Raw genomic sequence first — 26,225 nt, forward strand, 5'->3', positions numbered from 1 at the left:
ACACCCATATTACACGGAACAACTTTTACTCACTGCTGAATACTCCACCACTAAACTACACAATCCCTGGTAAGAGAAATGTAAACATATACCAGCCGAACATATACATTTAAGTCACATAGCATGAAATTTGGTTGTAAATGCAAGATTTCCTCTCATTGTAGTGGAAGGTAGCACAAAAGATCAATCTTGGGATTTAAGAATCATTATCGAGATCATTCAAATGATGATTGGGACGCATCGGGAAATAAATATTTTTACCCACCCCTAAGATAGACAGACAGACGAGATAGACAAGTCAGAGAGACCGACAGAGAGAATGAAAAACAGAATGTTTGTAACTGAGAAATAAATCAAAGATTTATAAAAATAAAAAAATTCTGCAATGACATCAAGTTCTTCGGAAGCAACTGCAAATGAACTCTATTCTGTCCACGCCATCACACACAAATGCAAACACCTGCATGCACACATACTTAGCAATGACCTTGTTGCATTTATTTAAATTAAGATAACTACAACCACAACTGAGGAACTTGTGTTGAATCAACACTTGCACACTGAGTATCTGATCGAGCATGAAGACTTTGTTTGAACAAGCACCCTGATACAAGGCACCTGTACTTCTATAAAATGTCTAAAAAAAAAATTATCTGCCTAAAAGGGTAACCTGACTGGAATAACCAGTGTGTGTATGTGTAGGGGTGAGAGGAGGGGAGGATCAGCAGGTGCTCATGAAGAAAGGATACATGAGACACTTTGAATGTGTTGTCTGTGTGAATGTATGTCAAACCCTTGCTGAAGGCATGAGCCATATTTTAGGTGGGTACACTGACACAGATATCATTAACAAAGATCTGTATTCTAAAACATACTTGCAAGCTGCTCACCTCCCCTCTATCAAATCTCCATATCTTCTTTAGTCTCTTTTCGCAGTGATGCCTGAATGTTGATGGTTCTGGTGTCATGAGTTTGTCTGGAGCTTTCCTGAGAACTGCACTGACTTCACCAAGTTTACCATAACCAAACACTGCACTATTTGTGTTATCAGTCACACATTACCTGGTATTCCACTACAATGCAAGCTAAAAGATTAATAATTTTTAAAACAGGCTGGATTTGTCCCACTAGCAACTCTTCTTCCAGAATCCAGGGTTTTTTGGCCTATTGTACTTGGATTGGGTCCCTTGAGGTGTGTGTGTTCATAGTTCAAGGACCTGTTTTGCAGATGCCACTCTTTCTGTACAATAGATAAGCATGAAAAGTACAATGCTTGAGTACTTATCTCCCTGTTAACTGAGAAACCCTCCCCATGACCTCAAGCGCACACACAAACACCAGATCAGATCTAGTGTCATGTGGGGGGGATTAGCAGAGCGCACACATGCTACGCCTCTCTTTAAAGTGTGGTTTTAAAGAGAAAGAAATATTGCAAGAATGATAAACCCCGGGAAACACAAAAACTAAGGTGGTGTGAATTCGTACTCTTTTCTTCAGACTGAACTCTACATTAATAATGCACATGATTCGAGTTTCTGCATCTCTTTCCACTCTTGTTATCCTCAACACTTCCCTTCTTATCCTTTTTCCTTCCCATCTGTTCATCTCCACTCCTTACCCATCCTGTTATCCTCTCCTCTCCAGTCTTACACTGCCTCTCCTACACCTTTCAGCTATCCACTCCCTTCTTGTCCTTCCCATTTTAACACAGTGTAATTTGGATCTGGGGCAAAAGCCCAGCGGTACCTGAAATAAGGCCACTCTCCAGGAGACCAGCACAGGTCTCTGTGTCTCCCTTTCTCTCATGCACAGGAATAAAAATAAATCATTGTAGGCCTATTTTCGCATCTGCACCATCAGTGGTGCATAGAGAGAAAAATGAAAGTTTATAACTTTTTATGGAAAGTTATAACCTTTATAACTTTATTCATCAGAGTCAGAAAAATCAGGTTTGAAGTTGAGGATGGGGTTTATTGAAGCATCAGTTAACAGCACACATTACTTTTGATACTAGAGTTTATGCTTTAGAATTAAAATCCAGGGTCAGAAATGAATAGGGGCTCAGAGGAAAAATGTTACCAAAATTAACAGAAATGCCTTGAAATTCTAACTATGGGAGCAAAAATGATTTTTTAATTTTATTTTTTATTTATAACATCTGATATAAAGTACTTTGCAAAAGATTTAGGCTCGTGAAAAATGTTGCATAGTGAGTACGTCTTCAAAAATAATGCCAAAAATAGTTTTCATTTATCAATTAACAATGTCGTACAAAGCCCAGTAAACATGAAAAAACCTAAATCAATATTTGTGTGGCTACCTTTGCCTTAAAAACAGCACCAATTCTCCTAGTCCTAAATCCCTCGACACAGTTTTTCTTGGTTGTTGGCATATAAGATGTTCAAAGCTTCTTGGAGAATTCGCCAAAGTTTTTCTATCAATTAAGGCTGCCTCAAATGCTTCTGTCTCTTCATGGAATCCATGACATGGTTCAATGTTCAGTGGGGTCTCTGTAGGGGCCATGCCATCTGTTGCAGGGCTCCCTGTTCTTCTACTCTATTTCATTCTATTTGCAAAAAGAATATTTGGGAGTCTAAAATGTAATTTCCTATTGACACAATAAAGCTGATGATATAAATAACCATCTTAAGACAAATGTTTTTGTGAAACATCTTAAGTGCCTAAAACTTAGCACAGTACTGTAGTTCTTAATATTCTTTTCTAGGTTATATCATTGTATTAATAAAATAATATCTATACAGAACATTAACATTAAAACATGCCTGCTGACACATTAATTCCAGAATTAATCGATATTGTATCAAATTGAAATCGAACCGAATGAAATCAAATACAGAAATCAGTGCCAACAGCCAGCACTACAAATATTAGCTGTTGTTGGTTCAATATTATTGGTAATGGCCAATAGTATCTCATTTTGCAGATTTAATTAATTGATTAAATTGAAGTGAGTCGTTTTATAAGGTTAGAAAAACGATTGTCCTTATGAAGGTAAAATAAATGCCCCTTAAAAGTACATTTCTGACCTTGCTAGATCTTGATGACATCATCTATTTGAAAGTGACAGTCACAGTTGTTGTCTCTCTCAGGGGATTTATAATGGCAGAAGTTTTTGAGGCTCCACAGACAAAGATTTGATTCAGTTCGACTTAGTTGTAGTTGTTCATCTGCATCAGATATTAAAACATTTTAAATAAAAAATCAAAGCAAAGTTTTATGAGAACTTGGAGCCTTACCTTGCAGCTGTTTAAAACGGCCCTCCAGGATGTTGGAATACTGCACCTGGTTTACAAAGGCAGCTGCCGAGAGACATGTCTCAGGTTCCCGTGGATCAAAATCCATGCCTTCTCACTTTTAATGTAACAGTCACTAGCTTTCACTATGAACCTCACAGTCAACTTTCATCCAATGAGCACAGCACCTCTTCCTCTGTTAGCCAGGATTCGTAAGCATGGCACAAATGTTTTTCTTTTTTTTCCAAATGTAAGGTTGAAAAACAAGAGAAGAATATAAACAACAAAAGAGCAAAAAAATTTTACTTTCCCAATGATGCAAAAAAGTTTGCTTCTAAAAAAAACCCTCCAAGTGTGTGCGTGTTGTTTCTTCAGTGAGCGCTAACCCACACCATGCTGTTTCATCCGTTTAAAAAAAAAAAACATATTTTTTACCTTTAATTGCCCTTTCCTTATTCTCTGGCAAAAACGGAAGAATCACAAGTGCAGATGAAGTGGAGAAAAAGGTACAGTAAGAACAAAATGTTCTCCCCTCTTTCAACTCATTCCCTCTTCACGGCTGCAGACGGTGCAAAGCTCTTTACTCGCTCTCAAACACTCACTGCACACACATACACCTTGTTTGAGCAAGGCTCCAAAACTAGCTGCACTCGGCTTTCTAAGTAAACAAAGCCTCCTTCTCTCTCTCTCTCTCCTCTCTCTCTCTCTCTCTCTCTCTCGGTTTCTGAGCTTTGGCATTTGCATAAGGTGTGTGTGGGAGGAGCTAGGTTCAGGCACAGCCTTAGATAGAGACAGACAAGGGGGGGGCATGGAGGTGTGGGATGAACCATTTCTGAAGGTGGCGTGGGGTGGAGCAGAAGTCAGGAGATGGAGTGCTTCACTGGATAAATGGGCGTGGGGGAATAAGATCTTTGAGGTGACAAGATAGCTAGTATAAATCTAGGAAAAATATGTTTTGACAGCATTCATAAAAAAAAAAGTTTGCATAGATTTTTTTGAGCTTTAACATTAAGCTTAAGTTGTTTCGATTTAGAAGATCACTAACTTTAGTTCATCATCTTCGCTTTCCTGCACACATTCATAGATAAAATAGGACACTGAGGCAGGAAGGAAGTACTTGAGAAAGACTCAATAAGCCAGTGCAGTCTTTCTTCCTATGCAATTGTGTGTGCACCACCTCAGCAGCTATGAACATGGCTGGCAACGCCTGCATTGACAGAGAGCTTAGCATGAACTCTCATCTCAGGATGTAATGATTTGTTATAAATCAGTAAACAGAATTTATTTTATATAGCAAAAATAAACTAGTCAGAAAAGCACTGAGCTGGGAATTTCTTTCTTCCTTTGTTTCTTTATCACACATTTACATAAGGAACTTTGACACACACTCATTTCTCCTTGTGTGCTCGTGTGTGTAGATTTTACAAGAGGAAGTGGTTTAATGAAGACCATTCCCGTTGCAGGTTGTGCTGCTTAGCAAGTGTCAACAACAGTGACCATCAAAGAGAATAGAGCAAAGGTCAAATCATAGCCAGAGGGGCCTGGGTTGCTCAGCGAATAAAGATGCTGACAACCACTCCTGGACTCGCGAGTTCAAATCCAGGGTGTACTGAGTGACTCCAGCCAGGTCTCCTAAGCAACCATATTGTCAATGTGCATATGTTCGAAATTATGCGGAGAGCATTTTAACAGGAATACACCAAGTATTGTTTGGAGAACTGTATGATACAGTATGATTTATTATCTTTATCTTATCTTATTTTATATGACTGTGGTAAGTACAACACTTATATGACACCAGGTCCCTTTGATAGAAATGAGCTGACTAGAAACATAAATGTAAATGAAAGGCAAAAAAATGCTTTAATTGTGCCAACATTTTTATATCACCACTTCCAAATGAGAGAACAAATAGTTCACTGTGCGATCACACCAACTTGGATTTGAAGCAATGCCAGAAATGCATTTTGCTCTAATAAAATCAAACTGTGCATGGGTGTGAGTGTCAAAGCTCTCCAGTACACCAGTGTGGGAAATGAGCTTTAGTCCCTCTGTCCATCAAGTTTGTCACCAGTATGTTTACATGCGCAGCTATAATGAAGCTACAGCAGGGGGTCTGTGTAGCAGAGCTCCAGACTTCACCTGTAAGTATATATACGAAATGTGTAACTGAATATTTGAAAGATGGACGTGAGCTGAGGAAGGGCCAAACACACATCATGTCTTGCCTTCATTTGTTCACATGACTTTCGAATTGTGAATAAATTGATGCCGTGGTCAATAAACGAAGTGCAGACTGTCCACTCGTTAGCGATGAGCGAAACTAAAAAGTCTCTTAGGAAGTGTCTCAGCTGTTGGCCACACACAGCTACCACCGGACCAACCAACAGTGTAAGAAAAAGTTAAAAAAAAAACTTAAGTGACTACAGAAACATCAAGGAAAAGTGGAAGTGGTTCGAACAAATGGACGCTATCTAAACCGGCGAGCAATGGGAGGGAGAGTGCCCTGGACTCAGCCACTATGGAGGATGGTAAGTTTTCTTACGTTAACTCTATACTCTGCTTGAATGCTTCACTTTATTTAGTTGACCAGCTACTGGAAGCTTGCTTTTAAAACAACCAGGCCAATTTAACTGTTACACTTGTGTAAAATCACCATGCAACAACTGCTTTATGCAGCACAATTAGCTAGTAGCTAACAGCTAGCGGTTGTGTTATTGTTTTGGTCAGTTTGTGTCGTGTTTAAGATGATGTCACGGCAGTAGAGGCGGCACAACTATGACTATCAAACTATAATCCCACCCACACTGATGAGGTGCTAAAATGCAGTGGAAATGCAAGCTCAGAAAAGTAAAGCGAGTAGAGTTGAGGCGAGTCGAACCATAACGTGCAGGGGAAAAGTGCCATTAGAAGCTAGACTCTAAGCAATTAAGTCTGTTAAACATCACGTGTCACTCAGACTTTTCCAGTCATAGAGCTCTATTACTTCAGACAGACTAATAAACGAGCAGACCGAACAGAAGGGTGAGGGTCCTTATTTTCCGAGATCTGCTAGTCTTTAATGGTGACTGTGTTACACAAATACTGATCCTTAACAATCATATATGCATACACACTACATTGATATCAAACTGAGGATATAACAAAATTATATTGTTTTATAAACAGCAAAAAAAAATTATATATATTGTAAACACTTTACAATAAGCTTCAATTTGTTGACATTAGTTACCAATATTAGTTAACTTGAACTAACAATGAACAATACTTATTAGGCATTTATTAATCTTAGTTCATGTCAACATATACTAATAATTTTTTTTTTTAATCAAAAGTTATATTAGTTAACATTAGTTAATGCACCATGAACTAACATGGCCTAGCAATGATCAACTGCTTTTTTTGTTAACTAATTTTAACAACGATTAATCAATTGTGTAACAAATATATTGTTCATTGTTAGTTCATGATACCTAATGCATTAATTAATGCTAACAAATGGAACCTTATTGTTGTTACCATATAATTTCTACCTTTGAGAACTTCGCCATATATCCCCTTGGGGTTTACTACATTTTCTACAATAAAAATTAAAATGAGTGTCATAAAATTATCATCATATTAACAGTGATGTTTTTGAGCCGGGACTGACAAGCTCTCTATGTATAATGGAGAAGTGAGTTTGTGTTGTTTTCTTATTCTACTGACTGTCACAGAATGTTGATGGTCACACAGATGGGTGGAAATGTTTGTAGTATTGTAGTGTATGCTACCCCATTGGACACATTCTGAAAGCTGTCTCTAATCTTTCATTCTAACATTCATTAGACAACATGTAATTTATAAGTGAGCCAAATGCCTAATTCATCACAAAAGATACAAAAGATTATCACTGGCTTTAACATGTCCAATGACGACAGAGAGAAATCAAGAGATACAGCTAGACATATAGACAGTATTGGGGAGTAACAAAATACATGCAACAAGATTACGTATTTAAAATACAAAATATTAGTAACTGTATTGCACTAGTTACAATTTAAATCACTGATAATTAGAATAGTTACATTCAAAAAGTATTCTGATTGAGATTACTTTGCATTTTATTGTAATTTGTTTAATTTAATATTTAGTCCTTTCAGATGGAAAACATTTATACATACAAATGATTTGAACAGTGGTGAAAAACGTTCTTATGATGTGTTACATTCATACGAGCAGACAGAGAAGTACGTTTGAAGTAAGTTTGGAGCAGAAGAAATAGAAATAAACCTTGTGATATAAACCTCTGTCAGCTTAACACTAAGCTAAAATGCTATTTCTTGCCATTTTACATGCACGTTACCAAGCACGAACATATTTTTTATCAAGAAAATTCACGTTGGATCATAATGTATTTTTTACTTATAAGACCTTTGATATTAGGGCAAAAATCGTATTCTTGATAATACTTTTGTTATTGTTTTCCTATAAAAATATCTTAAAATCCTTCAAATAAGATACATTTGATTCATAAGATGAGTACATTCTTTTCAGAGAATGTATTTTTAACGTGTATTTTGTATTTAACTGTACTGACAGAAATGTTATAGTCAAAACAAGTGAAAATATCTACCAGTGCTGAAAAAGTGATACACAGTATTTAGAATATGTTACTGACCTTGAGTAATCTAACGGAATACGTTACAAATTACATTTTACAGCATGTATTCTGTAATCTGTAGTGGAATACATTTCAAAAGTAACAGTCCCAACCCTGCATATAGATACGTCATAAGAAAATGCTCTGGGGGGTGAGATGAGAGAGAGAGCGCATAACAGCAGGAATAACAGCTTTAGAAGAATGTGATATCAAGTCTCTGCTTGTTAAGAGAAGATGTTATCTTACTGCACTTGAACATCTTCTCTCTTATTCACACAACGTGCGCACACACACACACACACACACACACACACACTGATGTGTTATGCATTGACGTCCATGTTATGGTATGCTTTGTCAATAATGTTAAAACATATTGCACACAAAGTTTGTATTATTATCATTAAATGGACATTTTATTGACATCTATTTTTTCATATTGATCTAACAATATTTTCCTTACCCTAACCCTTCCAGAAATGTTTTTTTTTATTATTTAAATGTTAAATATTTTTTTCGAATTAATAAATCTTAATTTGCACTTGGACTAATCTGTTTGTTGCAGGCTGGTCACTTTATTTTAACATGGAGTTCTCTTTCTCTCAGTGCACTGTGTTTGAGTTTATGTGGGTTGTGTGAGTTTATGTGGGTTGTGTCATTTTTATTCATGTGCAGCTTTTTGCCTCCCCCTACAGGACATAATCACACAATGCATCCTGTTGATACCTTGACTAGCTGATAAGTTAGATATCCTGAATATGCACACAGATACTTGTAGCACACAGAAAGCACATGGGTGCAAAGACCGATCCCCCACTCTCACACCCAGGCATAATGCAATGCACAGACAGAGGCAAAAGTGCATTAATCTGACCTGCAAGAGCTTTGATGCGGGAACGCTCAAACAGGCGTGCGGAACTGTTCTCATTATCCCACTCCGTTTCTGTGGTAATGTCCCAGCGGTTGTTGATGTCGTTGTATTGCTGCTGGATCTCAACACTGTCGAAATCTGTCGGTGAGAGTGTGCTCATGGTTGCCGCTGGAAACTCTACAGCTGCCCTGAAAATCAGAGAAGTACAGAGTAAGACAATGATAAATGGACTCACTATATTATTCTTTATTAGAGGTCTCAATGAATCAGATCTTATCCACATCACCTTTGCTACACCTAAGCCAGCACCAAAGTATCCATGACTTACAGAACAGTGCATCTGGAAAGTATTCACACCACTCCAATTTTTCCACAATTTGTTATGTTACAGCCTTATTCCAAAATGGATTAAATTCATTATTTTCCTAAAAATTCTACAAACAATACCCAATAATGACAACGTGAAAGAAGTTTGTTCTGGCCCGGTGTCATTTTGAAAGAGTTTTTGGCCAGTTGACAGAACAGTCGCTTACCCAATTGGGCCAGTGCTGCGTTGTCACTACATCTTAAGTTTGTTGATTATGAATGTGTTTTCATATTTGCCAATTCATACATTTGGATATCCCTGTACTTGGCCGCATTCATCTTTCCCTCGATTGCAACCAGTCGTCCTGTCCCTGCAGCTGAAAAACACCCCCACAGCATGATGCTGCCACCACCATGCTTCACTGTTAAAACTGTATTGGACAGGTGATGAGCAGTGCCTGGTTTTCTCCACACATACCGCTTAGAATTAAGGCCAAAAAGTTCTATCTTGGTCTCATCAGACCAGAGAATCTTATTTATCACCATCTTGGAGTCCTCCATGCGGGCTTTCATGTGTCTTGCACTGAGGAGAGGCTTCCGTCAGGCCACTCTGCCATAAAGCCCCGACTGGTGGATGGCTGCAGTGATGGTTGACTTACTACAACTTTCTCCCATCTCCCGACTGCATCTCTGGAGCTCAGCCACAGTGATCTTTGGGTTCTTCTTTACCTCTCTCACCAAGGCTCTTCTCCCCCGATAGCTCAGATTGGCCGGACGGCCAGCTCTAGGAAGGGTTCTGGTCGTCCCAAACGTCTTCCATTTAAGGATTATGGAGGCCACTGTGCTCTTATGAACCTTAAGGGCAGCAGGAATTTTTTTTGTAACCTTGGCCAGATCTGTGCCTTGCCACAATTCTGTCTCTGAGCTCTTCAGGCAGTTCCTTTGACCTCATGATTCTCATTTGCTCTGACATGCACTGTGAGCTGTAAGGTCTTATATAGACAGGTGTGTGGCTTTCCTAATCAAATCCAATCAGTATAATCAAACACAGCTGGACTCAATTGAAGGTGTAGAACCATCTCAAGGATGATCAGAAGAAATGGACAGCACCTGAGTTAAATATCACGAGTGTCACAGCAAAGGGTCTGAATACTTAGGACCATGTGATATTTCAGTTTTTCTTTTTTAATAAATGTGCAAAAATGTCAACAATTCTGTGTTTTTCTGTCAATATGGGGTGCTGTGTGTACAATAATGAGGAAAAAAATGAACTTAAATGATTTTAGCAAATGGCTGCAATATAACAAAGAGTGAAAAATGTAAGGGGGTCTGAATACTTTCCGTGCCCACTGTATATATATATATATATATATATATATATATATATATATATATATATATATATATATGTCATACCACCCAGCCCTACACCAGGGTGAGTTTTTGAAAGAAGCATAAAACAAATAAGTAAATTTTTTCACTGCTTTTCATAATTTTCGATCAAAAGAGTGTATCTGAATACAGTTTGAGTCGAGTGACTTAACGGTTTTATAACTTCCAGCAGATTAAAAACATAAGTTTTTTTTTTATCAAGGGAAAAAGCACTAAAGAAATATCAGCAAATGCAAAACTTTTTGAATACATCTGCATGTGTTAACTACAATAAATTCAAGTCTAAACTAAAATACAAATTAGGCTAAACTAAATCCATTAGTCCCTTCCTAAAACTGCACAATCCCTGGTGCTAATCCCACCCATAATGAGCACTTCTGAGAATCTTCAGATTCCAGAAGTAAAAAACAGAATTGCCTGTAGAAGAAAGTTTATCCCATAAATATTTCAGTGCTCTGAGCATTACCACCCCCCAGAACCAAAACAAAAATCTCTCAAGGACTCAATGAGTGTACAGTGATAGCATGATAGCAGAGATAGATAGATACATCAGTTCATGGGGACCATCATTAAACCCTCACTCACAACCAGAGTCTAGCCAGTCTGTCCTAATCAGCAGTATATTTCTAAAGCCTAGATTTTGTTTAAGGGAACAGAAACAAAAACACACAGGTTGATGTTCAAAGAGGGACTGATTGCCTTTAAGATCAATTCTCTTCAACTGGTCTAAATTGAATGTGCACAACGTGTTTGTTTGTTTGTTTGTTTAATTGTTTAATTGTGTGTGTGTGTGTGTGTGTGTTTGCACATGTAACATGTGATGCATAATTATTATAAAGGAAAGAGAAAAGAAGATTTTCTCACTACAAAATATCTTGGGTTAGTGCCAGTATAAGTTCTTAACATCAATGCAACTTTAAGAGACTCCGTAATCTTAAAAAAAAAATGAGTTGCCAACACAGGCAAAATTTTAAGGCAACATCCCCAACACGAGGGCTGTTGCAAAGGTTAAGACACCATAAAGGCAATCCCAAAATGCACTGTGACTGCACTGCAATGCACCGTGAATGTATTCATGCAAAGATGTGGGAGAATCTATTTAACAATGTTGATTATAAATATATTTTATTCATTCTGATCTCAGAGTTTCCGCTATGAAATTTGGTGCCGGCCAATGAGTCCCTGACAAATTGGAAAAAATTTGGCCATCTCATATCAGTGTTTATTTTGCGCTGTAACTCAATAGACCATCAAGTCAAATGGTCAATAAACGTGTTCATTCTAGCTGCTTTTTCATTTAAAAAAAGACAGCAAATGGAATTAGTTTCCAATTATATATATAAAAAAAAAATTAAAAACAAACAAATACAGAGAGCAAAGTAAAAAGCTAAACTGCAATTTTCCACATCTTTTAGTTCACAAAGAAACTTGAGATGCACATAAGCCTGGTGTTCTCCAGAAGTGATTCTGAAGTGAGAGGATTCTCACTGCAGGCATGCAAGATCTCATAATGGGTCAGACTGAAGATGTGTTTATATTTAAATGTCACGTTTGATTCATAACAAGATTTTGCAAATGTATAACAAGTAAATATACTTGGCAATAAGATACAATCAGTATTATTCCAATTGAAAACATTTGTCTTTATGGAGTGCATTAAGCAGTGATTTTTAACAAATGTACATAACACAAATATATACAGCATGCATAGCAGTTGCATATAATCAGTTTTGTTCCAATTTATAACATGTTTTAACCATTAATACAATGTTAAACACTACATTCTTTTTAATCACCTCTCAGACTTAGTATACATGATAATATAAAATGTTCCAAATCAGACACTTATCCTTTAATGTTAAGGGAGCAAATTGTGCCCTTGAGGTCTGTGAAATCTCTCTGTTTGTGTGACTATTTGAATACTTAAATGGAGATATCTGTGGTGGCCTATGTCAGTGTAGCCATACAAGTGTGTATTTAAATATATGTGATAGAGCTTGGTAGTATATGTATCAGTGTGTCCTGTCTCTCTCAGCAGGGTCTAACTTTAATCCACTCGCCTCACTCTGACAGCATTTCGCCGACAGCTCCATTAGTCATGAGGAAATCAGGAAGGGTGAGGGACTGGACTCTAGATGATAAAGACGGTCTTCCAAGGACACAAATAAAGGAACCCCAGGTGCTCATAATGGTTGCCTTTAGCATTCTCTAGCCCCGAACTCGTTCTCCGTCGTCTCCATCTGTTTGTCTAATATTTTTCCTATTGTTGCTAGGAGCTGTGGCATCGTAAATACATTTTAATAGAGGCAGAAAGTTGCCAGCGTGCAGACTCCGTGGCTGTGTTCGCAATAGCATACAACCATACTACTTTTACTAGCTGGCCATATCTATATATTGCAGAAACAGTAAAAGTAGTATGCAAGTATGCTATTCCAAAAAACGAAAGGGACACTGCCGCACGTATCGCTCTTTCGTATTTCAGTGTGAGAGACTGAAAGCGGAGTGTATTGAAGAAATTAGATGATTTAATATGTATATTCTACAGTTTTATATTAAAACACATGCCACACAATTCGTCAGATAAGAAAAAGGATGAAGAAGCAGTAAAGGGTTCAGGCAGCTGCAGCCCCAGCCTGAAGGTTCATCAGACCCATGTAGATAGACTGTTTGTGCTCTGGCAAGTTAAAGCTGTTCCATTAAAGAATTAAGCTGGGGACAATAAACCAGAGGCATATATAAAGTATATAAACTACTGCTAGCCTACTCAAAGCTTGTGAATGAATGAAGCTATATTTATTGTTTTTTATGTCTTCTGTTAAAGCTTTTAACACACAATGTTAGCTGTTACAGTGCATCCGAAAAGTATTCACAGCGTTTCACTTTTTCCACATTTTGTTATGTTACAGCCTTATTCCAAAATGGATTAAATTAATTATTTTCCTCCAAATTCTACAAACAATACCCCATAATGACAACGTGAAAATAGTTTGTTTGAAATCATTGCAAACTTCTTAAAAATAAAAATTGGAAAAAAACAAAAACACATGTACAGAAGTATTCACAGCCTTTGCCTTGACACTCAAAATTGAGCTCAGGTGCATCCTGTTTCCACTGATTATCCTTGAGATGATTCTACAACTTGATTGGAGTCCACCTGTGGTAAATTCAGTTGATTGGACATGATTTGGAAAGGCACACACCTGTCTATATAAGGTCCCACAGTTAACAGTGCATGTCAGAGCACAAACCAAGCCATGAAGTCCAAGGAATTGTCTGTAGACCTCAGAGACAGGATTGTATCGAGGCACAGATCTGGGGAAGGGTACAGAACAATTTCTGCAGCATTGAAGGTCCCAATGAGCACAGTGGCCTCCATCATCCGTAAATGGAATTTTGGAACCACCAGGACTCTTCCTAGAGCTGGCCGCCCAGTCAAACTGAGTAATCGGGGGAGAAGGGCCTTAGTCAGGGAGGTGATCAAGAACCCGATGGTCACTCTGACAGAGCTCCAGCGTTTCTCTGTGGAGAGAGGAGAACCTTCCAGAAAAACAACCATCTCTGCAGCACTCCGCCAATCAGGCCTGTATGGTAGAGTGGCCAGACAGAAGCCACTCCTCAGTAAAAGTAACATGACAGCCCACCTGGGGTTAGCCAAAAGGCACCTGAAGGACTCTCAGACCATGAGAAACAAAATTCTCTGGTCTGATGAAACAAAGATTCAACTCTTTGGCCTGAATGGCAAGCATCATGTCTGGAGGAAACAAGGCAGTGCTCATCACCTGGCCAATACCATCTCTACAGTGTAGCATGGTGGTGGCAGCATCATGCTATGTGGATGTTTTTCAGCGGCAGGAACTGGGAGACCAGTCAAGATTGAGGAAAAGATGAATGCAGCAATGTACAGAGACATCCTTGATGAAAACATGCTCCAGAGCGCTCTGGACCTCAGAATGCGGTGAAGGTTCATCTTCCAACAGGACAACGACCCTAAGCACACAGCCAAGATAACAAAGGAGTGGCTATGGGACAACTCAGTGAATGTCCTTGAGTGGCCCAGCCAGAGCCCAGACTTGAACAGTGTATTTAAAAAAAAAAAACATAGATATGCTGCTCAAAATATTGCGAACTTGTAATACTGAGGCTGAGACAAACGTTAGTAGGACATTTTATAATTAGTTAAATTAATTTAAATGACACTTTACAGATTTAACATTTTAAACTTTTATAATAAACAGTTTTTTATTTCAATATTTCATAAAAGGTGGCCTTACGGACTCCCATGAGGCCACTGCGAGGTTCGGACGTGTAAACGGTGACTGTACACTTTACTAGTTTTGATGAGGTGAGTTTAGGTGAGATTCGATACACCCTGATCCATAACTGTTCTAGGAAGACAATATGTCAAAGAATTCAATATCCTCGGGCTCTGGAGACATTAAAAGACACATACGTGCTCAAGCTTATCAGTGTACTGAAGTTATTTTGTGGTTCTCACGGTGCAGCCAAGTGAACTGACTCACTGAACATCCACTTGATCGTCCGAGGAAGCCTTTTGTGCTGGTTCCGCCTAGTGGCTGGAGTTTGTTTTGTGTAGCAGCACTCCTTTGGGACACTGTTGTGGATGAATCTGCACGTTCACTGTGCTTATGCCTCCTATTGGTTGGAGTTTGTTTTGTGGAGTATTTCTTCAGGACATTGGAGTGATTAGGTCATTTGTTGCACTCATGTAGCAGTTGAATGGGCCGGCTCACTGAACATTCGTTTGACTGTCCAAGAAAACGTAATGGCCTTTTTTTATTTGTATTTATTTATTTTGTGTGCAGGTTCCGCTAAAGGCTGGAGTTTGTTTTGTGGAGGAACACACTTTCGGGACAGTTCTTTGTGTTTATTCCACCTATTGGCTAGAGTTTTATTTATAGATTATCTTCTGTTGTGTAATTCTGTTTTACAAAATTTGAGACTGTATAATATATTTCAATCTCCAGTGATGGAACAGCGCTAAAACAAAGTGTGGATATATGTCTGACTATGCGAGACTGTAGTTTGAAGTAATCACTTTTCTTTGCATGATACATTGACTGCATTTATATGATAGCCTATGTTGGTGTTAGCTAGCTAGCCAGCTTCCTCAGTAGCTGTTAGCTAAATTTGGAGGATGATGACCATAGCTGTTTATAAAATATTATGTACATTATAAATATGTTGACACAGTTCAGTATTGATGTGATCCCATCACAACTGTCATTTTGGTATATCGATGCGCTATTGCTTTATAATAATAGAATGTAGATATTTTCTGTATAACCAAGTTACATTACACTAATGAATGGGTCTTTTATCTTGAACATTGTCTAGCATTCGCCTCATGTATTATTGTAGTTTACCTTGCTGAATAATTACAGATTAACATTATGTCAGTTACTGTGAATCAGCATACCTGACTTTTTGTATAAAGAGAAGATCGTTTAAATTATTTGAAAGTTACGAAGCAAGGAAGTTTGCAATTTGTTAGCAGGCAAGATCAAGTTAGCTAAAATTACACAGATCAATCCTTATGGCACTATATTTCACATGCTTTGCAGTGATGTAAGCTTACCTGTCCAATCAGAATGCCAATTCAGTGTTAGTTTTGATCCCCAAAACCAAACGAAGGTCCATAAATGAATCAAATGTCACCTTTAATACAGCTTTTAAAGAATTCTATCTTGATTTCTATAGTTCCACGTAGACCTTTGTCTACTGATGAGGATATTAGAAACTTTTTGGAACTATTAGAACTCCCTAAACTGATGAATGAGCAAAAAATTCTCTTGATTCTGAGATAACCTTGGCGAGGTAATTAAGGCCTTGGCTACAGCCAGATGTCTTTGCAGCTGAATTGTTTTAGATCTTATGCAACAGAACTGGCTCCAATTTTGTTTAGAAGTTTATTCAGAATCATTAAAGAATGGAAAGCTTCCGCCAATCATGACACAAGCCCGGATCAGACTGATTCTTAAAAAGGACGAAGATCCTTTTTAACATTTTGGCTAACCGATTAAGTTATGACATCTCTTATACATATAGATTAGGTTGGGTTTATTCAGGGCCGCAGCTTTTCAGATAAAATTAGGCGTTTCAGCAATATTATGTTGGCAGTAGTGAATGATCAGACTCCGGTCACTGCCATCTTACTTGACGCAGAAAAGGCACTTGATATAGTAGAATGGGATTATCTTTTTAAGATTTTGGAAATATACGGGTTCGGGAATACTTTTATTGGATGGATGACACCCGGTAGCAGCAGTACAAACAAATTGATTATTTTCTGATTATTTTACTAGATGATTTTCCAGGGGTGGTGGCGGGAGTCATGGCGCATAAGCTTTTGCTTTAAGCAGATGATATTTTATTATTCGTCTCCGACCCCACTAGATCTATGCCTTGCCTCCACAGAATTATGTATTTTCTAAGTTCTCAGGATACAGAGTCAATTGGTCTAGATGCTAAGCTTTGGCTCTGACAGCATACTGCCCTATAACGGCTTTTCTGCCAGGAGCCCTCCAGTGGCCCAAACAGGGCATTGAGTATTTGGGCATTTTATTCCCAGCAAATTTGTCTGATTTAGTTAAGAGTGCATTTTGATTTTGATCCCTTAATAAAACGGTTTTCAATCGATGTGGGCAGGTGGGCATCATTACATTTATCTATGATTGGGAAGGTTAATGTTATTAAAATGAATTGTATTCCAAAATTCAACTACCTGCTACAATCTCGCCCTGCAGATGTCCCCCTTATTTCAAGCAATTTGATAGCATAGCGAAGTGCTTCATTTGGAATGGTAAGCATCTCAGATTACATTTCAATAAATTACATAGGCCGATTGACAAAGTTGGCTAGGCCTACCCAAGATTTAGTTTTCTTATTATGCATTCGTTCTCAGTCATTTGGCTTATTTGTAACTTCCACCTGAGAAAGCCCCTCCCTGGTTTAGTATTGAACAGGAAGTTCTTTCCATAAAACTAACCGGAGAAGTTACACCCAGTTATCTCACATTTGCACGCAGTATGGACAAAAGTGTCCAGAGTGTTTAATTAGGACATTTATTTAAATGTTGCCTCGAGCATATGGCTGAAACCGTAATTATGTATTAATATGTCCCCTTTCTGTTGGTCAGAGTGGATTGTGATGGAGGTTAATATGCTCTGTGACCTATATGAGAGTGGAGTGTTGAGATCCTTTGAAAATATGGTTCAACATCTTGGGATTCCCAGCTCTCATTTATTTTGGTATTCACAGCGGCTCCACCTGCTCTGTATTGGTTTTGGTAGTAGCATACATCCTCCTAAAGCGGCAGATACTCTGGAAGTGGTGATTACTGCTTTTGGAAAAAGTCATGAGGCATCAGTGTATTACTCCCTGTTAATTCAGAGTCTGGGGGACGGAAACGTTTTTTGTGAGGTTAGGTTTAGTGGATAGAATCTATAGTTCGTAGAGTATCAAAATCAGTATGTCTACGGAGAGTCCTCATAAGGGTAGCCGCATCAACGTGTGTGCTAATTATTGCACATGAGAGACAGAGAGAGAAAGAGAGAGACAGAGAGAGAGAGACAGAGAGATAGAGAGATAAAACCATACTTTGAAAGAATTTCAACCCAAAGAGAGAAGGAAGGCGGTTTCCAATCCCATTAGTGTGTAGATTAGTAGGAAGTGCTGAAAATAGAGACTGAACATAGTGTGGTTATCCTAGATTACACCCACACACTTTACGAGCACCCAGTTACTGACGCAACACACTTCTTCTGGCGTGAACACATTTACACACACACACACACACACACACACGTGTCTTCTGTCACACATTTGCACCGGTATACACGTCTTCTGTAACACATTAGCACTGGTACACACATGTCTTGTCACACATTAGCAATACATCAGGCCTGTTCATATAATTAGCATTTTGAATCAGTCAAAGCATAATGCCAGTGACTGATGCTACATATCAACGTGCTCCAAATGAAAGGGTTTAAAAACATCATTGATTGGACTTTTAGGCAAGCACATTTCATGGCAATTCAAAGTGCATACATTTTAAAGAAAATACAAGATACATAATTTTTTTTTAAATAAAAAGTAATCCACACATTGAGAAAAAAAGTTAAATAAAAATAATAAAATAGCATAAAATCAGGAGAACTGGTTTTAAGAGCACGACTTCAGTGAATTGAAAAAGCAAAGAACATGAAATTATCCAAATCATTTTTTTATTTATTTTCTTTTCATTTTAGTCTCAAAGGCAGATCTCAGGGTATCCATGATCAACCAATGCCAACACTGTGTATATAACACAATAATATCTTATTTGAACAAAAATAATCTGCCATCTATCTTTTCCAAAACTCTGGGCACCCCTGTCTGAGTGGAGACATCAAGAGAGACAAGGTTTTCCCATTCAAAATAGGGATGCAATAATCCGATACCTGGATCGGTATCGGATGTGATATTGAAGCTTTTAGGTGGATTGGGTATTGGTCCGACGAGCCCGATCCAAATCCGATACTGTTAGTCATGTTAGTTGCGGTCAAGAAAAATGACATAAAAACAAAACATAAAAACACAATTAAAAGTAGTTCATTTGACTCGTGCATTTTATTCAAAGCCACTTGATGACATGCAATAGCTCCGTGAATCACAAAAGGATGCGTTTTATAAATAAATATATAAAATGCATGAGCAGCTCCAGCGCGTCTGTGAATGCCGCTTCTCTGTTGACACAAACTCACACACAGGCTGGTGATGCAAAGGTCTGTGGTTGACCCTTAATGGGATCAAGTACAACAATTTACTTACTGACTTATATCACCAAAAATAGAATGTATATGTATTTGCATGATAAATACATTAATTGTTATCATTAAAACACATTTCACCATGTCATCTGTTTCCGATCCCCACCCCCCTGCTCTTATTTGTGTAAATGGTGCGGTCGTAACACCTGGCCAATCAGATGTGCGGGACACACACAATGTGCACTGTGCAGCTAATGTAAAGCGGGGACTGCCTAGAGAGTCAAAATGCCTCACCATCTACCTAGTTAAAAAAAATGTACATTGCAATTTTCCTGCCATGTAGGCAGTAGGGGTGTAACGGTTTCAAGGTTTCACTATATACATCGTTTTAAAATTGGATGGTTATTATACCGTTGAAATCTTCTCATTGACGGTATTGCATGAAGATAAAGACATTTTTTTCAGAACCTAATTCGTTTACTTCAGACAGAATCTGCAACATTTACACAGCATCATATAAACTTGGCTAGATAAAATAAATCTTTAAATTGCGCCGTCCTCATATTGCATTTGACTATCACTCAATTTTAAAGGTGACATACAGGTGTTCACGAGCACATCAGAAGTCTAGCATGAGAGCAACATATACAGACATGTCCGGATGAGCCTGAACCTTTATTTCCTCTGTCTGGGATTACTTGCAAAAGACCCACGAAGCACCATCAATGTTGATGGCTACCCAGTCTGTAAAGTTTGCTGCAAAAATTATCAGCTCAGGCGGGAAAACTTTAAACCATAAGCACAAACTCCGTGAGCACAATCCCACTGAATTTGCGAAGATGAATGTATGTGGAAATACAGTACATGGGATAATAAATGATAGCTGTTTCATAAAAACACAAGATTCAAAATAGTTTTACATGATTTGTAATGACTAGTTAGGCTAAAGTTATGTTTATGCTTTGTCACATTCACAAATGCTGCAAACGGATTTAAAACCTCGTTTTAGCAGGCCAATGTGTTTGATAATAATAATAATATGTTTTATTTGTTAAACATTTACAAAATACATGGCTTTTGGTGTTCAGGAAATTGACATTGACAATATGAATGCAAGAAATTGACCGTGAAACTGTGGCAGAAATTGTCAGTATTGGACAACATGCCAAAAAAATAACTGCACATGAATAATATATTTTCAGTAGGTATTGTAGAATTGAACTAAATCACAAATGCAACAAATTACTGAATGCATGCAAATGCAAGTTTAAAGTGTTAACCTGGGCAATATTAATTACAATTCAATTTAATAAATAATAATATAACAATAGTTAATCATCTGACTACTGTACCTTGTCGGATTAAGAGAGTGTCCTGATGTTCAAGATTATGTTCAAAAGTTAAAGGATTAAAGTTGAAGAAATCCAAAATAAAGTTTCAAGATTTGAAATATTTATCTGTGTTTTATCAGAAACAGCCAATTTTATAACCAAATATTGAACAGCTTTTAATATTATCAATACACCTAATATCGTGAAACCATAATACCGTGGCAATTTTGACGGTTATCATACCGTTACCCCCATAGACTGTAAAAAAAGATGGACGACGCCCCTTCGCTCTTTTCCATTGGTGAGAACTGAAGCCGCCAGTGTCCCAATATGGCGCTGACATCTTGGAACTTGAGTCTGCGCAGTTGCGATTTCGTGAATAATTGTGAATAATCACAATTACAATGTCAAGTTATTGTCAGTTATTTAGGGCTGTCAATTTAACACGTTAATTAAATCTGAATTATTATATAAAAAATAACGCAGTAAAAAATTAACACAATTAATCATGTCCCCGGACTGTAATAAGGAATATTCTTTTCATATAAGCAATTCAAGCATGGAGCACCACTTGTTTACTCCAGGTGGCAGTAAGCGAAACTCGCTGTATATGCATCGCGCAGCTCAAACAGCCAGAGAACAAACTAGCTCATTGGAAAACCACACTACCGACAGCACAAGATGTTTGATGGAGTGCTAATCTGAAGGCAGTGATCTCAAGACATCTTTTTCTACGTTTTAAACTTAATTTAACTTGAAACAACAACCAGAAAATTGTATGTTATGATGCAATGCAACTGAGACACTCCAAAAGCATCCATCTGACGAAGGTGTTCACTGACGGGTCCTTAGAAAAGCCCTCGTAATAAATCTCAGACTGATTGACGAATATAATTGCAAAATGGACTACTGTGGCCAATGATAGGCTTATGTTCAATAATATGGAAATAAACAATATATTGCATTGTAAAGCCACTTTTTGTATAGTCTTTAATGCTTAATGTAACGCATTTTAATTTTCAGTATTATAATTTTTTTTATAAATATAAATTATTTCTAATTATTTAAATATAACCATTTATAATTATTTAATCATTATACTGTATATTGAATTATTGTTATTTGAGGGCAAATATTTATGCATGTCATTACCTGCGATTAATTCTACTAATTAATCGGCATACTATGTAATTATTATTATACAATTATTTTCATCATAATCGTGCAGCCCTAGCCTGATGTGTGGTCACATATGTATCAGAGATTTGTGTCCAACAGAAGAATAATCAGCTTAAGAGTGCAAAAATTTACATGTCTAGGATGATCATTAAAATAATTTAGCTTTCTTTAATTTTCTGTATTCTGATAAAAACATTATCAGCTAATTTATAACAGATATACTTTCTTCAGACAAAATTCATGTGGTTCTCTCAGTTATCATCAGCTTGCAAAACATTCTTGCCTGTACCACAATGAACAGCAACAAAGGGGTCTTAACCATAAGTTGACCATAGCGACGGTCCCTTGTACTAGGGTAACAAAGGTGAGTCAGTCATCCATGTGTTTGCCTAGGAGTGAACATTATCCCTTATGAACGTATTCTGTGCATGCATTCACCCAAACACACACACACAGACAGAAACTCCCCTGAGGAGAGGGACTCAGGTGCAATCCTTCTAGATACAATGTGGGCCCCTCCCTCCAAATCTTTTTAACCTTCCTCCTCCAGTGTGTATCTTCAGAAAAAAAATTACTGAAGGGTATAAAGGCGTGTTAATCACTCAAAATAACACTCTCACGCTCTCCACGCAAGCCTGCCCCGATTCTCCCTCGGCTTCTGTGCCGCAAACCCGGCCCCACTCACTCACAAGTCCTCCTGAACATGGGAGACACAGCACCAGTCTGCACTGCTGAAGAAAACTCACCCTGTGTCTCAATCAGCTCCCTATGTCATGAATCAGTATAGTGAACATGAATTCGGGCACTGGTAAGGGTAATGATCCACTAAACATTGGGACACTGAGGAACGATACTCCCTGGTTTTTACAGTGCATTATGGGATTTTTTAGGAAGCAAACAAACTGCAGTACGAAGAGTGTGTTAAACTTCGTGTTGCTGCTGAAACCCCCGCCACGAAGCCTTTGCAGCCTGAAAAGTCGTCTGCCCCAAAACGAAGCATGTTGCAAGCTACATTTGCCATCTCACATGTGGCTTTGACTTACAACTGAATATTTAGCCCACGTTGTAGAAAATACAGAGATATATAGTGTGTAGGGATGTAACGATATCAAAATCTCACGGTACGATACAATTTCGATATTGACCTCACGGTACGATATTTATTGCGATATTGTGGAAAAGCTCACGGTATTGTTAAATAGCTCACGATAGTGTTTGTGATGATAATAGCGAAAAAATACTGACATTTATTCTGCTTTTGCCAGTCAACAGGCAATTTATTGTTGTATTTATGGATCATGACAACATAAAACGCTGATCACATAGTGCTTTTAAAGTGCAAGTTGTAGTCAGGAACATCAATATTCTGTATAGTAATATTTGGTTGCATAACTGATTCTTCTGTGCAGTGTTCAAGTTAAGAAGCAACTAGAACAATTGTAAACAATAGGGAATTCCCTTTAAGTGCAAACAAAGATCAAGTTAAGTCAGGTTTATGCGCAAGGCAAATAAAAGCAGCCTTTTAAAACTGGTATTTAGGAACATAACTTAAACTTAAATAAAATAGTCAGTCAAAAAGCCTTTTAAAAAAACACTGACCTATCATTTAGCTTATGTTCACGTTTTTCATCAGAAAGATCAAAATAGTCCATTGTCTGTCCACCACCTTCTCTCCTTTTGCGTTTTTTGACACGGCGAAACCAAAATGTTTCCAGACATCTGATTTAAAAGCTGCAGGGGCTGGCACAATCTCAACTTCGGGGTTGTTGTTTTCATCCTTACAAGTATCGCTGTCGGCCCTGCTGGCTTGCTGTGAGCTTGTGTGGACAGCGTGCAGCGTGCGATCCTATTGGCTTAACAACGGTTGTTGTGACGACGCAGCGCAAAGGATCATGGTCTATGTAGTTAACAATGATTTGTTCCGCGGGACTGTGTTTAATCCTCTTGCTTTTTGACGGACACCTGTCCTTTTAATATTGTAACCCAACAACGACGATATCGAGACACGTTTACCACCGCGATAGCGCGATATCGTTACATCCCTAATAGTGTGTATCGCCATTCAGCCATTTTTGGTCCATATCGCCCAGCCGTAACCGGTATTAACGAAATATCATGATTCGTGATACCAATTTTTTTTAAATGGAACGATATCATCTAGTTGCTAATTTCTGAACCATACTACAGTGTAGTGCTATTACCAAAATTTTGAAATTTTAGAGATTAAATCCATGACGATTTTATAATTTAATAAAATCTTGATATGGCCAAGTGTAATCATTAAACAGCGGGAGGATGTAATTTCATTAAATAATAAACATTCTGTATGCGCTGCACGCTTCAGAATGAACGAGAGGGGTCTCTTTTCTCTCAGTCATTTACTTCACACACACATACACAAACAGAGATCGCACGTGATGCATATAATGCATTGCGTTAAGTGTATGAGCAGCTGTGCATACTTACACAAACTCCTCCGTTGCTGCATTGAGATCTCAAGTCAAGAGTATTTGAGCATTTCATCTACCAAACAAGAGGAACTCAAATAAAAGTTCTTAAAAACTGTTTTGATGATAACATTTATTTAAAACATAAAACATGGAATCTAGAAAAATTATAATGGAAAATTAAGAATTTGCAACTTTATTCGGTTCTTTTAATCATCATTTTCTGTGTCATATAATCAGTAATCGGAGGCTATTTATTTGTTGCTGAAGTGGTATTGTACCGAAGCCAAAATGTTGGTATCAGAGCAACCATAATATTAATATTTTTGTGTACAGTACTGTATGCATGTGGTGATGAGAACAAAACTTTATACAATTATTAAGTGTATTTAACTAAAAGGTATCTGCGAAATGTTCCATAAAACAATAAAAATTTTAAGGTAATTTCTCTTCCTTCTGTGCACACATGAAATCATAAAAGGCATATGCAATACAAAGAGACTTTGTCATTTCTAATTGGCTGAGTGACTCCTGCTACTACAGACAGGAAGACAAATAAAGAAAGAAAGAAAGAAAGAAAGAAAGAAAGAAAGGAAATCAATAAAAGTTTTAGGGGCAAGTCTATGCGTGGAAGTGTGACCGCTCATTATGTCTAAAAGTGTGCCTTCAGGGTCCAGACTGCAGACTGCAAGAGACAGACAGACACACACACACACACACACACACACACACACGCTCAGGCCTTTGTGTGGTCATCTATTCAGATGGGTATCCACTGCTAAGACAGACATTCAGACTAGACCAATGTTTTGGCTACACCTGTCTATTAGTAGCATCATGGCTAAGAAGAAATATAGAACAAACCCATTCTGTGCTGTCCTAGCACTGTGGCTGACCATCTGCCAACCGATTCAAATCCAATTAAAAAACAATAACCGATTCTAATCAACAACTCTTGAGTTTGAGACTGAATTGTGAATATATTCAACTGATTGAGTCAAGAGACATTTGATAACAAATCAGATATCACTGATCATGCAGTATGTCCGTTGTTGCATGCAGAGAAAAGCGCATTAGAAAGCTGCTCAATAGAGGTGGAGAAAACTGTGGCATGCAGTTTAAAGACATAATAAACTAACACCTCCGCACCAGATGAAATCTGATGTAGTCTTCTTGTCTGTCGCTAATGGCTACAAGATACTAAATTACTACTGTCACAAATTCTTCATTTTGTTGCATTTGTGACCATTTAAGTCTAGGGTTGGGTATCGTTCAAAAACTTTCGATAACGATATCTTGACTTCGATACCGGTTCCTAAATTATACTTTTTTTCGATACTTGGGAAAACAAAAACACTCAGGAAAACGACAAACACCGGTATTAAAGCTGGTCGGATGCTAGGTGTTACTATGGGATACTTTTCGGTAAACATGGTTAGGGTTACGCTTACACAATAAAGCAAGACACCTTGATTTTAAAACTTTGAACTTCATTTTGTATTTATTTTAACTAAAAGTTCAAATGAAACTGGAAAAAAATAAGTGCATTTAAAATGTGTTGTTCAACTTTATAAAGATGGCTTTACAACAGTTGTGAACATCTCTCTGGCAAAGAAGTTTCATCTGTGCATTCTCTACCCGTCGGGTATTTCGTTATCCAGGAAAATAATATCATGTGTGTGAATAAATTAATTTTGTTCCCTCCTTCACGATATATATCCAATTACATCGGAAACCTCGGGGCTGAGGGACTAGACAATATTCTTGCTTTATTGATTTTGCATTGAAAATTAAATAATTTATTTAAAAAAACGTAATGAAAAAGAAAGTTAATACATAATAAAGTGATATATATATATATAAAAAGTAACCACCTTTCCATTTACCGTCAGCCAAGAATCCATCTAAACATGCTGGTGGAAAATTACTTACACAAATGAAGACATAAAAACAATTATAAATGTAAAATAATAATTATAATGATGATAATAATCACTGAAATATAAATCATGTTTCGAGGTGAACATGTTTT

At 37.6% G+C, this 26,225-nt stretch overlaps 1 protein-coding gene across 3 annotated transcripts in view; it reads right to left on the minus strand.

Moving 5' to 3' along the window:
* Positions 1-26,225, minus strand: part of LOC127623875 (spectrin beta chain, non-erythrocytic 1-like) — a 122,602-nt gene that overhangs the window by 63,925 nt on the left and 32,452 nt on the right. For 2 of the 3 annotated variants that reach the window (XM_052098465.1, XM_052098472.1), the window contains exon 1: positions 3,258-3,930. In XM_052098465.1, coding sequence (XP_051954425.1) covers positions 3,258-3,363 — 106 coding nt within the window. In that variant the 5' untranslated portion in view covers positions 3,364-3,930. Of the gene's footprint in view, positions 1-3,257; positions 3,931-8,770; positions 8,956-26,225 lie in introns of those variants that run through there. The other variant, XM_052098458.1, reaches the window with a different exon arrangement.

Source organism: Xyrauchen texanus, chromosome 3, assembly GCF_025860055.1.
Source record: "Xyrauchen texanus isolate HMW12.3.18 chromosome 3, RBS_HiC_50CHRs, whole genome shotgun sequence".
Lineage (NCBI taxonomy): Eukaryota > Metazoa > Chordata > Actinopteri > Cypriniformes > Catostomidae > Xyrauchen > Xyrauchen texanus.